Source organism: Chionomys nivalis, chromosome 22, assembly GCF_950005125.1.
Source record: "Chionomys nivalis chromosome 22, mChiNiv1.1, whole genome shotgun sequence".
Lineage (NCBI taxonomy): Eukaryota > Metazoa > Chordata > Mammalia > Rodentia > Cricetidae > Chionomys > Chionomys nivalis.
In genome coordinates this window covers 15,878,828-15,895,053 of record NC_080107.1, presented here as the reverse complement: position 1 = coordinate 15,895,053, position 16,226 = coordinate 15,878,828, and the positions used below count along the sequence as shown (strand labels likewise).

Here is a 16,226-nt window from a genome sequence, read left to right as displayed (position 1 = left end):
CAGGAAGATAGGTTAATTGCAATTACTGCCAATGCCAAGGGACTCTGCCTAATGAATGCATGTCTTGTTGGAATGGATTCCCGGGTAGGGCACACGGGTTTCTAGGGCTCCTACTCAAAACTGCTAAGGCTTTCAAAAGACCACTAATATCTCCAAGCTAAATCAAGCAGATGGCGACTGACAATCAGGTTCCATATAAAACAGATGATAAGAGCTAAAAGGAGTATGGTAATTGCAGTGTGAACCTAGAATGCAGAATGTCAAGAGAGATGAGGAGTCCTACTCTGGAACTCAAAGGCATGAGTAATAGATTAAGGTATTGTTAACTGTTAACTCTGTAGGTATAAAAAAGACAATGACTCACGTGCACTCACACAGAACAAGAATGGGAATGGTGCACACAAGAAAGATCTAATCCAAATCTAACCATCTACTTTATGAAGAGAAATGATTAGTTTTAGACTAAATAACTAGATGCTCTCTATGTCATTCCAAGGAACAGAAAGAATAGTCAATGGTCCACTTTTAGCATAAAGTAGAGTTTGATTTCATATGGGAAATGGCTTCATTGGTTTAATAAAAAGAACTCCAGATTTGAGTTTGCCTAAGGTGAGATTGCACTTGGCATTATCGATCAGATCCAAATATGAAGCAAGCATGAGCATTAAGCTCCTTTAATACTTCTAAACTGAGAGTTCTAGGATTTAAAAAATTTTTAAATTAGTTTTTCAAATCACTACTTTCCTTATTGGTAGTAAACATTTCTATAAAGATGGATTTAAAATGATTTCAGTTAACACAATTACGAATGCTAATTACAGGTACAGATATAGTTGAACACAGCAATAAGAACTTGTTAGCCTTGCAGCGTAGGAGATGAGGGGCAGAATTACCTACCTGAATCGGACAGAAATTCAGATATTCAGTAACAACTTCTAGTAAGAAGTCAGGATTGAGCTTCTCAAAGTACTGTATTCCAAGAGGTAAATCTTCTAAGTGTGACAAGTGAGTATTCACAACATCGTTTAACAGATTTATAACTTCCTCCTGTTGGTTATTTTTTTTTGTAGCAAGAACTGCATGCAAATACATTAATTCCTGAAAAATAAGTATATTTCACAGGTTATTCCATTTGGCTATAAAGCCATCTATTTCTGTTTAGATTTCAAATATACATGAAATTTTATTTATAAGAAATTGTTTAAACCTTTGATATGAAATCATTAAACCTAAGTATTAGCTGCATGGAATTTTAAGATCACTGAGAAAAACATTTAAAGTCAACTTGCACAGCGGTAAACTAACAAATTCAGTCGCACATTAAGTTCTTCACTGTTCTAGAAGTGCAGCTGAACTGTCCTTTAGAGTTCATGTCTCATTACCGCAGCTGTGTCCTGCCATCTGAGAAAACGCCTTACCGCGGACTTCCCCATTGACTGCTGAAATTCACTGAAGAACTCCAGCTGCTGGGCTGCATCCTGCAACTGCCCTTCCATTAGCTGACATCGGATGAGTCCTAAATCAAACAAAAGCAGTGAAGGCGTATTCCAAACAACTAAACTAAGTTAACAACACATTTTCTTCCTCCACAGCAATCTTACTTTAGACTGAAAAAAACTAAAAGAAGAACACAACGGGGCAGAGTCCGGCGGGAGAAAATCAGTAGCCGGGGAGTAGGTAACATCTTTTACCACACAATTCATAACGTGATAGAAACAACCAAATGAAATCTATTCTTTCAAGATAGTATTTGTGAAGTAAATTGTTATTTTTAAAGATACATGACAGCCTCTTGTGTATAGAAGAAGCTGTTTAGTTAGCGCACGCGCGCGCGCGCACACACACACACACACACACACACACACACGCACATTCTCTGCTTCAGTGGGCTGGCCCTTCAAGCAGGTTTCCCCTGGAGGAAGCCATCTAAGCATTAGCATACCCGTGACTGCAGAGATGTTGCTTTCGTTCAGGGTCATGGCAGTCCTGTACCACTTCCAGGCCTCCTTAACTTTGTCTTGCAGAATCATTTGGTAGCCAAGCTCCGTAGCAATTTCTGCTTGCTGTGGGGTTAAACTAAATGCTTTTTCTAGGAAACCTTGAACTTTTTGAAGAATGAGTTGATTACGTCCACACTGGAAAAAAAAAAAACCCAAAACAAGAACAAAATGAAACAAATCTGGACAAGAAGCCTGGCAGTACTCAAAACAAAGACCTTCGCTTCTCTACATTAAATGCAGCCTGAAGTGCACAGGATGGAAAAAACGAGACTAAACATTATTAAGACGGGAAAGGGCTTCCTGTCTTCTACATATCACATCAAGGAGGAGTGCATGGCCCATCACTAGTTGTATATTTTGGAGGCAGTCTTACGGTTCTGCTGAAGGCTATTGTAATCTTATAAAATAGTTGAGCATTCTGTGGTTCCACGACATCCAACGCACTTGCTAAATTTTCCAGCTTGGAAGCAGCCTAAAACAAGGTAAACAGTATTACCCTTAAAATAAACTAAGAAAAAACAATCTATTACATAAATATATGCTCTAATATACTATTACTGATATATCTTTTAATGATTTAATTTTATTTTACATGTATGTGTGAGTGCCTGCTTGTATGTGTACATACCATGTATGTGCCTGCTGCCTGTGGAAGCCAAAAGAGGGGTGTGAGATCCCCTGGAACACAGATGGTTGTGAGCTGCCCCAGGGGTGCTGGGAACTGAACCCAGTTTTCTGCAAGAGCAACAACTACCACTGAGTACAGCAATACAAGAGCATCAGTCACTGCTGAGCCATCTCTCCAGCTCTCTATTACTGATAAGACCTTGGGTTTTTACAAATTTCTCCTGTGTGTTATGCATGCGTGTGGGTGTATGTGTGCACGCGTGCACATGTGTGCTGTAAAGTGGTTTGTGCATGAGTAAGTGTTTGTGAGTTTGTATGAACATATGTGTGCATAGAGGCTATCTTTTCTCTCTTACTTTTGAGACAGGGACTCTTACTGAATCCGGAGCTTATCAATTCTGCAAGAGCAGTTGCTAAGTGAGCTCCAGGTATCCTCCAGTGTCTGTCTCCCCAGTGCTAGCAATACAAGCATTTGCCAGCATGCCTGCTTTCATGGGTACTGGAGATCCAAACTCAAATAGAAAGCACTTTACATGCTGAGTATGTTCTCAGGCCCCCCAGTGGAATCTTATATATTGTAGGATGACTTAAAATCAATTTGAAGCTCCAGTCCTTTTTTTTTTTTTAAAGCTCTAGTAATTATACAAAATTATTTCTTGTAAATAACCATCATTGAATAGAAGCCTTTGGGTGGGTGAAGATGGCCACAGTTATTCAACAAATGTACAAACTGAGCTCTTGCCCTAATAATGAAGCCAAGCCACAAAGGCTGCTGGAGTGATAATATAGTTACAAAAATGTTACATGAACCTTTGAACTACACAGATAGCCGAGTTTATATTTGAAATGGTATCTATAATATAAAAATCATGAAAGTGGTTAGGATAAATAATTTATGTTACTTTTTTCAAAAATAATCTTTTTTATTTTATATATCAGTCCAGTTCATAAACCAGAAACAACAGCAAATTATTTATTGTAGTTCCTGAGCTCATCTAACTCATGCAAACCCAATTAAACTGCAAACATACTACAAATTCAACTTTGTATAAATATGCTCAAGACAATGCTATGTACTGGCATTTTACATAAAAATACAAATACTCTACTTAATCTAAAATCATTTTGGAGAGAAGTTTCCCTACATATGTGTACTTTACTAGTTGGTACAAGACAATCAAGTCTTTGTAATTCTGTATTGTAGCAACTAATTAGAAATTATAATAGCAATAGAATTTTGAGCTTCTAATGGGTATGCACACACACATTTACAAGGGTGTGGAATGAAATTCATTGTGATACAGACAACTTAAACTGTATAACACGATTTACCTTCTCTGTGTCCCCCTCCCTGCACAGATGATATAGAGCCAGCATTCTCAGTGCCTCCACGTTGTTGCTGTCCTGGAGCAGCAACCTGAAGGAAGACATGCAGTTAATGACTTTTTTTTTTTTTTTTTTTTTTTGAGGGATTAAAAGTTTGGTGGCTTGACCTTTCCACTACTCAACTAAGTAGTTTTAATGACTACTTTAAAATTAAAGTTATCTGGAATTTCAATATGAATGGGGTTGTGCCTGTCTCATTTAATACTGTGGTAATGCTACATAAAGCATTATGTATGCTATATAATATCATTAACATTAATAGTGTTAACTATAGTTAATTATATTATAATTAATTATAATTAATACTATATTAACTATAAACAGCAGTGTATTAATGTTGAGTTCAGGAACTGGAGACAAGGTCAGTGGTCAAAAGCACCTGCTGCTCTTGCAGAGGACCTGGGTTCAGTTCTAAGTTCCTAGCAGTCCCAGTGGATCTGACACGTTCAGCTGGTTTCCATGGGAACCACAGCAAGTGGAGTACTTGCATACAAGCAGGCTTGCCTCCATGACCTCCTCCAGGTTTCTGCTCGAATGCCCGTCTCCAGAGACCTTCTGCATCCCCTCCTGACTTCCCACAATGCCCGTCTCCAGAGACCTTCTGCATCCCCTCCTGACTTCCCACAATGCCCGTCTCCAGAGACCTTCCGCATCCCCTCCTGACTTCCCACAATGCCCGTGTCCAGAGACCTTCCACATCCCCTCCTGACTTCCCACTCCGCATGCGGCCGCACTCGTCCCTTTTCCTCCCTAGGACCTACGTTTAACGGCTACATAATTTAATTATGCTGCTTAGCATATGATTCATCTCTCCTTAATATCAGCTTCCTAACGTCAGACAGACGTATTGATAAAAGCGTCTATCTTAAAATACTCAGATATTGATGTAAATAAGCAAATTCAGGGTTTTTGCATAGGTATGTGTTGTATGCTATATATATGTGCTAGCATGTATATGTGCACATGCATGTGGAAGCCCAAAGTTGGCTTTCTGTTTCTTCCCTAGTCACTCTTCACCTTATAAATTGAGTCAGTGTCTTCTGCTTTGAGGACTCCCTGTCCATGCCTTCCACACATAAGATTTTATGTGGGTGAAACGCCCACCCAGACTTCAGATCCATCAGGCTGGCAGCGAGCACGTTAAGCACCGAGTCATCTCTCCAGCCCCAATTACATGTTTAAAAGCAGTACAATTTGAAGTGTCTTTGCAATTCTATGCTGCTTGGAATAAAATCATTGCATGTTACTTGAAAAATTAAATTTATGCTGATTATGAAGGTCTTGTAACAGACAGAACACAACCAGATTATGTTCCTCATGCATAACCAGATCAAAGAGGGTGTAATGTCATTTCCCATTTTACCTCTGTGCCGTCTCCACCGTCTGATCCCAATCCTGTAACGCCAGTTGCAATTTCATTTTTTTCTCAAAGGCAGGAAGGAAGTTTGGGAAGTTTACAATTATCTGGCTCACAGTCTCCAGGGCTCCGGAGTAATTCTGGCGCATTTCAAGGCACAGGACCTAATAGGAGGAGAAAGTTGACACGGAAACTGTGGCTTTGTACACCAGGCCCTCTTGGGCCAGCCTGGGCTAATGCAGAATACTGCTGCTTTTTTTTTCTTTTTCTTTTTTAGTTTTATCAAAATCATATCTTAAAATGTCACAGAAATGAACACACATTAGCAATTTTGTTCTACAATAGATTCTTAACTTGATAACAGGATAAATTTTAAACTAGTATGTAGAAGTGCTCAGGAGGCTGAGGCAGGAAGAGAGACTACATTTAATGTCTCTCTGCTCCACGCTGAAGCCAGGTTAGCTGCAGATGTGGTACAGAATAAGGCCCTGTCTCCAAAAAGCAAACAAGTAAAAGAAAAAGCCCATTTAAAAATATAAAGAATATTGCCCTTAGAATGGGAAAATTACCTTTGTAGAATAAAGTATCTCTTGGAGGTTTTTAAAAGAGCATATAAAACTAAAGCGATTTTTCATATTTTATCCTGCATTTAGAAATGTTATGTTCAGGTTAGAAAATAAGCGAAACAAAGTTCCAACAACACCATGAGATCATTTCTCAGGGTTATCTCCAGGCAGAACTGAAAGACGTCATGAAGAGGCACACCCAGGATGGCGATGGCTATTGCCCAACTGTTGGTGTATACAGCAAAAATAAAAAACTGCCCACAATGTCCACAAATGAGTCATTAAATTGGAGGTCATATACTTAACAGATGGTAGGTGACCTTAGAAGGACTTCAGAAGTGTGCAGTTCATACCCATTCCACAGAGAACACGCCCTGTGTGACAGCTGGCTAGTTTAGCCGTGGTAACCACCCCCATTCACATGTTACTGTGCTGCCTGCCTGGGAACATTTTTACAGGGTCGGTGCATTGTACGTCTTGTCTCTTCCAGAGGAAAATGAGCTGTAAATGTAATTAGAGTATTGAAAACGCATGGAGAGGCCTACAAGATGACTCAGTGGAGGAAGGCATCTGCCACCAACACCTAATGACCTGAGCTCACTGTCCAGAACCACACGGTAGGAGAGGACTGACCCCTGCAAGCTTTTCTATGCATGTGCAAGCACAAACTCTCACACACACACAGACACACAGACACACACACACTTAATGGACATTCATAAATCATCATATTTTTCCCTTTTAACTTTTCCTTCTAGATTATCTTTAAGTTTTGCCTCAGTATATCTCAATTAAAAATTAACATTTTAATCTCATCATTTAATATAAAAGTGTAATATGTATTTTTATGTGTGTGTATATATATATATATATATATATACATATTTCCATATAGTTATAGGAAGGTATAGTCACCCATAAATCCATTATGTCAAAATAAAATATTTAGATTTTCAAATAACTGACAATAATAGAAGAAAAATTAGGATAAATTTTAGTACAAATTTTCACTTGGAATCTACCTACATTGCTAATACTGAAAATAAGAAAGCCCTGTCACAAAAAGCTGATGGGTCAAACGCTTGTACTCTTCCTTAGACCACTCCATCTTTCAGGAACACAAAGCAGCATCTTCAGCTACTCCTACTTGGAATATTAATGAGTCCCTTATGCTGACTTAATTGAAAAGTATGAACATAATTACAGTGGATCTCCAAGAGCTTCAATTTCTTGTCTCTTCCCAAACTGATGTTGAAGCCTAATTCCCAAAACAACAGTGCTGGGAGGTAGGGCCTGACCAGAGACAGACCACCATGAAAATGTAATGCTGTAAAAGGGGTTGGGGCGGTGGCATTTGCTCTTCTCTGGGGAACAGAACTTTTCCATTAGGGAAGACTATCCAAGGGGCCATCCTGTTGGAGGCAGGGCCCTTACCAGACACCACACTTGCTAGTGCCTTGATTTCCAGCTCTTTGCAATAGAACTGTAAGGAATGCATTTCTGTTTCTCTTAAAGCACTTAGTTTCTGGCTTCTTTGCTTTAGTCTTCTTTCATTTGCGGGGCTCTCAAACAGTTTAACTATGGAGCCTAGACGAACCTTGAACTCATGACTCTCCTCCGAGTTCCTGAGATTATAGGTGAGAGTCACGATGCCTATAATGTTTCAGGCGTTTTTGTTGAAGCAACATAAGGCAGACCACACCATGGTAATTCAGAGAAATCATTTAAACCAACCACGAGTATTACAGCAAGGTAAAAGGTAAAACCCTCTAAAATTCTTCATATTAACACCCAAACTAGCCTAACCCTGGAAGATTACACACTCACTTTCTTTTAAAGACTAGAGGGCAGCAAGATCATTAAAACAGCAACCCCAACTCTTTAAAAACTTGCCAACGCCCGGCTCCTACAACAGCACAATGAGGCCGCTCCTGAATCCAATTACCCTGAATACTAGCTGTGCGGGCTGCTAAAAATGTGAACAAGAGCATCCTCGGAAACTGGCTGGGAGACACGTGGGGACAGTAGCAAGAAATGAACGCTAGACATCACCTCTTTCCTTTCTTTAGTGTCAATAATAACGACTTTTGAACATATGTGATTTACATAGCCTCATTACTCAGCCTACGCTGATTGGAGTTATAAGATTACAGGAGTTAAACCACCACATAAACTTATTTATTTATTCTCAATTAAAAAAATGAAAAACACTTAAGAATATATCTCAGCAGCAGAGCACTTGTTTAGCCCTGGGTTTGTAAGGGGTCCCAGCACTGCTAAAAGAGAAAACAGCCTTTTCAAGATCTATTTTTAACTAGGTGCATGTGTTGCCCCTGGAGGCACTAGATCCTTTGGAGTGGAGTCTCAGCTGGAGATGTGGGTGCTGCGAACAGGACTCACATCCTCAGCAAGAGGTCTTAAGCACTGAGCCACCTTTCCAGCTCCTAAAATGGCACTGAAAAAACTTAATTATATTATTGTGCAGTTTGAATGCAGGTATGAACCACACAGCACATGTGTGGAACTCAGAGTCAACTCTTTCCTTCTGTACAGTTAAGGCATGGTCTCTCTTACTGTCTCTCTCTCCGCCTGCGGACACCAGGGTAGCTAGCCTACAAGCTCCTGAGTGATCTTCCCGGTTCCATCCCACCTCTTCCGGCATCTTGTCAGAGAGTGCTGGGATTATAGATCTCAGTCACGGCATCCAATCTTATTTGTGGTTTAAGGGATCAATTTTACACCCTTATGTTTTCATGGAAAGCATTTTTATCCACTACCTCATCAGTACCATGTTTGTTTATTTATTTATTTGTTTGTTTATCCTGTGTGTGCCTGCAGGGGAGTACAAGGACACACAAGTGGAGGTCAGAGAACAACTTTCAGGGTCTGTGGGATCCTCCCTTCTCACATGTGGGTTCTGGGGATCAAGCTCAGGTTTTTAGGCTCTAGCAAATTCTTTTACCTTCTGAGCCATCTGACTGCAGTCTACCGATAAATTTTGAAAGGTGTTCAGGAGATGTTAGTGGAGACAGACGAAAGGCTGTGACTTAACTGGTCCAGCTCACAGTGATGTTTAAAGATTGACAACTGTTTATCCTCAAAATGCAAATCAAGGTGCAAAGTTGTTCAAGCTTTACACCAGCTGCCTCTCCAATCAAACATAAAGCTAAAGCCAGAGAACTGCCCATTAGGTCACCTCTCCTCATCACCCCTGACCTGGGGTCCATGGCCCCCTTCTTTCCTCTAGCCTTTAACGTCTCACTCATTCTCCTCTGACCGCATGGATATCTTGCTATGTCCTGAAGGTGACTTAAGGTAACCGAAATCTGTCACTTCTTATTTTTAATGCTTTCTACATCATGCTATCAGGGCTGTAGTCTTCATTGTGTATAAGTCTTTGTTCAAAAGCCACACGCATTGACTACCTCCTTTCCAACGGCAAATTGATGCCTCAGCTCCCATCTCCCACCCGTTTTATATTGACTGCAGTTCCCAACTACTCTCGAGTCATCCACTAGGTTTAATGTACACATTTTCCTCCCTGTTCATCCCTCTGGCAGAAGAGAAGACCCACAACCACGTGAGGTGTTTACCTTTTCCTTGTCATGCTTCCTCTCCAATGATACACACACACACACACACACACACACACACACACACACACACACACAGTAGATGTCAGGGAAGGCCGGGCGGTGGTGGCGCACGCCTTTAATCCCAGCACTCGGGAGGCAGAGACAGGCGGATCTTTGTGAGTTCGAGGCCAGCCTGGTCTACAAGAGCTAGTTCCAGGACAGGCTCCGTAGCTACAGAGAAACCCTGTCTCGAAAAAAAAAAAAAAAAAAAAAAGTAGATGTCAGGGAAACACTGCGCAGGAGGGACTAAAGAACCAGGCCCTTTAGCAGAGACGTCATTCTCTACTCTGTCCTAAACAGATGTGAGCTCCTCTAGTAGTTGACAGTGGGGATCACAAGTATCCTCTTTGGTGACCTAGTAAGTTTTTATTAGATCTCAAGTTTTAAATTTTAAAATACTTGATTCATTCACTTTGATTCCAACTCACCTTACCAAGCAGTGCGAAAATATCATTTCCATCTTGCAATCCCTCCTCAAAATACCTCAGTGCTTTCTTTGTATAAGGCTCTTTCCTTCTTGTAATATCAAGCCACGCTTTCAGAATTGGCCCCTGGAAAAGTAAGTTACTACCCTAGTCAGTACGACTATCACAAAGTTTGTCAGTGATCACATTACTGCTGAAACACACCTCCTTCTCGGAGCCTTTGACAGCAAATGGCCACCTTGATATCAGCATAGTCACAGCTTCTGTGTGGCTCACTCTCTTCGCATACAGCGCCAATGAGCTGGGGCGAGGAGGAGAAATGATGCCTTACTTCTCACATGATAAAGACCAAGAGAAGTGCACAGCTACCTTCACAAGCTCTGCAACAGTCTGGTGAGTTAGAAAAGTCCTGGGAAATGAGAACTGAAATCATGGGTATTCTCAGTGGATCGGAAGGTCTGTATGACCGCAAAGAAGATAGTTTCCTTTTAAAGTCAAATAAGAAATGGGATCTGTTCTCCTTGCTATGTTTTTAGAGTAACATATATGGCATTTAATAAAGGTCACACTTGCCTCCCTGCACGTTCACCTGGAGCTATGGGTGAGGCTATCAACCCGTGCCTCTCCAACTAAGAGGGCTGTCTACCATGTGAATATGTTCCAAAGTCTATTTCTGTGGGGTCACTGAACCTTCAGCTGCCTTCCTTTCCTGAAGCTCATTGTCTGGCCTGTTTGGCCAGCACTTGACACAAAGTACATGTGAACACAGCATCTCACTGCCCTCTACTGTTAGTGTCTCCACTCAACACCTGCTCCTCATGGAAACCAGATCTCATGAGATTCTGGGACGCTGAGGCACTCCTTGAGCGTAGGCCTTATCTTTCTTTCATTACGTCTATCAGCTGACAAATCTTGGCGGGTCTTTAACATTTTTACTTGTTACCCCCTCAAAATCTTTGTCTAGAATATACTCTTTTCTCCAAATTTTAGTTTCTATCTAAATCAGTTCAGCTTATAAACAATTTTCCTGATCTGCACTGAATAATGTAATGTTCATGACTGAAAGTCTTTAAGGATTTCTTGATGTCTGTCAAATTATCTATAGATACTCGTGCCTAGCAACTGCGATCCTTCTATTTCTCTACAGTTTTACCATTTTCATGTACCCCATGTTCCATCAAATGTAAAGCCCTCAAGGTAAGCAGAAATGGTGCCTTCATCTCACCTATTATCTCCAACCTGGGGTAACTACTCCCCCTTTCCAAGTTTGCTGGTGAAATTGGTTGGGGCGGGCCTGGGGGCTTGCTTTCTTGGTTTTAGCTGAAATGCCATTTCCCTTCTAAACATCCCCCCCATCACTTAACTTTACAGATGCTACGTGATAGGGGAAAATGCTTTCTATCACTTAACCTTTCAGATGTTATGTGATTGAGGGAAATATTTATCAAAGTAATGATTTGTACAAAATAGGCAAGCAATAAATGTCAGCCGTTATCTGCCTGGGCACCTTAATCACATCTCTGCAAATCACTTCAGTCTTCCAGGAGGCAGGCGAGGCAAGTCCCCTATGCTGATTTACCCAAGAAAACAAAGCCTGTGCGCTCTTCCTGTGTGGATTACCAATACTACAATACAGGAGTCGTAGGGCAGACATGTTCATGAGAGGGAAGAAAGGGGGACAGAAAGGGAACAGAAGAAAGCAGGATACAGATCCATTCTAGAGTTACTAGAACAGAAACAAGAAACCTCAGTCCAACCATATTATTTATGAATATTCCATATATAGGAAGGCTATTTGTAAGGTAAAGCTAACAAATAAGCTCATGATGCAAGAAACAAGCTACCTTTGAAAGGTCCTATTTCGCAATAAAGAATATTAAAAGAAAGTTGTTATTTATTGAGACCAGAGTGGCTATAATAAACAAACAAAGGATACTACTATACAGTAACACAAGCTTCTTTCAATAGCATTGTTTTAAATTAGGAAAAGTGGTCACCTCATTGCCATCATGTGGCATTTTCGACATTCTGTCAATATATTCTCTTGCCTTATCATGGCGACCAATGTGCCACAAAAATAGGCCTGCGTGATACAAGGCTTTGCGTCCGGCTTCCTTACGTTGCTCCTTCATTTTGGTGTCTAATTCCAGGATAGCTTCTCTATCTGAGGGGGGAAATAATATTAAATCTAAATTAAAGTTCAGATCAAGTGTTTAGGATAGGTTAGATGACTAACCAGGTAGAGAATTGGGTTATTCTCTCAAGGACAACATTATTAATAACAAAATACGCACTATAAATGCCATCTAAATACTGCAGGTATGCTGCGTCAGTTAAGAACGAGCAAGCCAGGCTGTGAGGATGTACACCTTTAATGCTAGCACTTGGGAGGCAGAGACATGATCTCTGTGAGTTCAAGGTTGGCCTGGTCTCCAAAGAGAATTCCAGGTCTGCCAGGACTTCACAAAGAGAAACCTTGTCTTGAAAACAAAATCAAACAAACAAATCTGAAAAGAGGAAAAAAAAAGAAAAAAAGATCAAAATGAATCTCAATAATGGCTTTTTTAACCCAGTATGTACAAATTAAAAATATACAATGGAAATAAAGTTACTGGATTTTCTCTTTTATAAAAAACTGAATCTTTGAAATGGGCTGATTTTACACTCACAGTATGTTTCAACCGAGGCTAAGTTATCTTCAGAGAGAATGTGTCCAGGCAAAGGCTCAGAGTTGAAAGACAGATCCATACACTCAACTTGTTCCATACATAAAATGACTAATCAATCAGGTATCAACTTAAAAGTTAAAAAGTAAATTAAAAATCAGGCTGGCAAGATGACTCGGTGTGTAAAAATGCTTACAGCATAAGCCTGGTATCACAAGTTTGATCCCCAGAACCTACGTAAAAGGCCTAGATGGGACAGCACACATCTATCTTAGCTCCTACACTGAGATGGGAGGCACACTGTGTTGGTTAGGTTTATGTAAGCTTGACACTAACTAGAGCGATTTGGGAACTTCAATTGAGAAAGTGTCCCTACAGGATTAGCTTGTGGGCCATTTTGCTAATTAATCAATGATATGGGAGGGCCAAGCTCACTATGTATGGTGCCAACCATGGGCTGGTGGTCCCGGATGCAGTCGGAGCAAGCCATGAGGGGCAAGTCAGCACAGAGAAGGTCCCTCACCCCTGACTCCCATAGCCTGTGCATATTTCCATGCCTCCAGATTCCTGCTGACTTCCCAGGATAACGGTCCACGAACTGTAAGATGAAATAAACTCTTTTCTCCTGAAGTTGCTTTGCAAATGTTTTATCACAGCAGCAAAACCACTAACTATAACGGAAATTAATACCAGGTTATGAGGTATTGCTGTGACAGACCTGACCGCAGTGTTTGTGACTTTGGGCTGGAAAAGCCACTGCTCAGAGCTCAGTGGGCTGTTCTCTGGGAACTTAGGAAACAATGCTGAGAACAGCGCAGATGATGGAGGCCTGGTTTGTGAAATGTCAGAGGGAAGTCAGAGTCCCTCAAAGACTCTAGCATGGCAGTTTGATTTTAAATTAAGAATCTGTGGTTCTGGTCAGCTGGGGCTAAAAAAAATCAGACATGATTAACAATAGCTAAGCACCAGTGAAGATAAACCTTTGCTTTGGGACAACTAATGCTGGTTTAGTGGGACCGGGGGAATTCGTGGTGGTTAAGAAGAGACCAGCATCACTGAAGCAAGATCTTCCGAGAAGGATATTGCTGGAGTCAGCACACAGACAACTGTGGTCCAGAGGAGGCCACGGCTGTACCTTGTGCTAGCAGCTGAACTTGGTGTAGCAGCCTCCCAGGTGATAATGGTTTTGAAGACATGAAGGGGTCATGGAGAGAAGCTGAGGCTTGGAGAGGCTACTGGTCAAGGTGCAGATCAGTTGTAGTCTAGACTACAACATTTTGGAGATGCCATGGGATGACCATCAAGAAGGGCAACAGGAGTGGATGAAGGCTGATTAGATAAGGTACAAGGGTTATGAACGGCAGACCAGAGAAGCACAACTGTCTAAGTCCTTTGGAGCCCAGAAGATCATGAGTCCGTCCAAGAAACTGGACACTCAATTACATACACTGTTGAAGTTGACTGTTCCCTCTTGAAGTAAGAAAGTAATTAAGTTGTTTTTTAAGTTCACAGGAATGTACAGTTATGAGATCCCGAATATTTATTTTTTTTAAAGTAACTTTAAAATTCTACAGAGAGACACTGGAATTTAACAGAAACTTGGGAATTTTACAGACTTATTTTAGACACCCTGAGTATTTTAAAGAGACCCAGCTTTTAAAGTGTTTAAAATTTTAAAGACTGAGGAGCTTTAACATGTCATCTTCGAGACAAAAATGGGCAAGGAAAGGTTCTAGATGAACAGCGACACATTTGTGTGTCAGGCTGACACGGGGTTGATTGTGCTGGCTAATTTTCATGTCAACTTGGCCCCAGCTAAAGTCATTTAGAAAGAAAGAAAGAAACTTAATTGAGAAAACTTCCCCACCAGATTGCCCTGTGGGAAAGTCTATGGGAACATTTCTTGATTAATAATTGATGTGGGAGGGTCCAGCCCACTGTGGGTGGTGGTACCCCAAGCCAGGTCTCATGGATGGTAAAAGAAAGCAGGCTGAACAACCCATGAGGTAGAAGCCAATACACAGCACTCCTTCATGACCTCTGCATCAATTTCTGCCCCGAGTGATAGACTACAATCTACGAGGTGAACTAAACACTTTTCTCTCCAAGTTGCTTTTGGTCATAGTGTTTTCTCACAGCAACAGAAAACTAAGACATGGGCAGAGAAAAATCACTTGGAAGCTTGTGGGTCAGATAACCTGGAGTTCCCAGTGTGGCAGAAACATGAGAAACCCCGCCTTAAAAGGTGGAGGAAAAGTTGAACATGCCATGGTATGTGTAAGCCAGCTCCTCCCATACCCCTTGCCTCACAGACAGACAGACACACATACAAATAATAATATTTAAGTAAATAAAAATTAAATAAAAATTCTGCCACATCTTGGGGAATATTTGATCACACTATGATCCCTGAGTTTTTATTTGTGCTGATTAAATAAAATTAACCTTGGATCAGGAGGCTGAGTTAGCAATTGGTTAACACAGATCATAGAGCATCAGAGGGCATCCAGGAGAGGTAGAGAGACACAGGAAGTAGTAGGGATGGATTTGGAGTAGCATGGCCTTTCTGGTTTGGCAGAGCATGGGCTTTTGAAGACGCCAGCAAGGAGAGAAGGTAAGTTTTTTTGCTACTTAGTCTCTCTGAGCGTACAGGTCTTGACCTCAGCCTTGAATTTGGAGTCTTATTTATAAATAGAATGATAGAGACTCAGTTAAAGCTACCTTTAGAGGCAGTGACAGAGCCGGTGCCTGTGGGACAGAATTCCTGCCAGGCTGTGACCGAGCGGCCAGGCCACTACTAGAGAAGCAGGCCGCTAGCTGCGGAGCCACAGTTGCTGGTTGAAATAGTAGATTAGGGCACAGCCACTGTGCTAAAGTTGATACAACAGCCACACGATCAGATTATCCACCTTTCATGTGCAAAAACCACACTTAGTTATGTAGTACAACCGAGTAGTGTCTGTCATTCCCAAGATAGACAACTATATTATAGTACTTTCATTAAAGAAACATAGAAAACATTGTAATCATTCTAAAGCAACACAAACACCAGGGGTAGTGTCCGGACTAGCTCCCAAACCACCTGGCTCTGAAGTCCAATCCTGAAGCACGTACGTACAGACAGACCAGAATAACTGTTTCATAACTTTGAAACACGCCCGGCACACCCCTAATAGAAAGTGCACACCTGTTTACTTGTCAAGCAATGTTTTATTTTGTTTTTGTAATCAGTGCATGTGTGCTCGGCATGAGAGAGGTATGTGATAGGTTTCTTAAAATAGAGAAAAATGCTTTTAATATTTAAAAACTCATGACATGTAGTTCATTTAATTATTTGAACTATTTACAGTGCTATTGCTACTGGACATATACACATATATTTTTAAGTTACCTGTGGCTTGGATTCTCTTCTGTCTCAGTCATAGGTTATATTACTCACCAGCACAATGCAATTAAGCTTTAAAGATCAGCTTATGAACAACGTTCCTCCCATAATATAGCCACATGTCCCAACCACTGTGCAGAACAATGTTCCTTCCATAATATAACCAAATGTCCCAACTA

At 40.9% G+C, this 16,226-nt stretch overlaps 1 protein-coding gene across 2 annotated transcripts in view; it reads right to left on the bottom strand.

Annotated features, from left to right (window-relative positions):
• Ttc21b (tetratricopeptide repeat domain 21B) overlaps positions 1-16,226 on the bottom strand; it is a 59,580-nt gene that overhangs the window by 38,341 nt on the left and 5,013 nt on the right. For both annotated transcript variants that reach the window (XM_057755321.1, XM_057755322.1), the window contains exons 4-11: positions 11,994-12,160; positions 10,000-10,122; positions 5,377-5,534; positions 3,960-4,044; positions 2,374-2,472; positions 1,943-2,135; positions 1,419-1,516; positions 898-1,098 (exon numbers count right to left, since the gene is read on the bottom strand). In XM_057755321.1, coding sequence (XP_057611304.1) covers positions 898-1,098; positions 1,419-1,516; positions 1,943-2,135; positions 2,374-2,472; positions 3,960-4,044; positions 5,377-5,534; positions 10,000-10,122; positions 11,994-12,160 — 1,124 coding nt within the window. The remainder of the gene's footprint in view (positions 1-897; positions 1,099-1,418; positions 1,517-1,942; positions 2,136-2,373; positions 2,473-3,959; positions 4,045-5,376; positions 5,535-9,999; positions 10,123-11,993; positions 12,161-16,226) is intronic.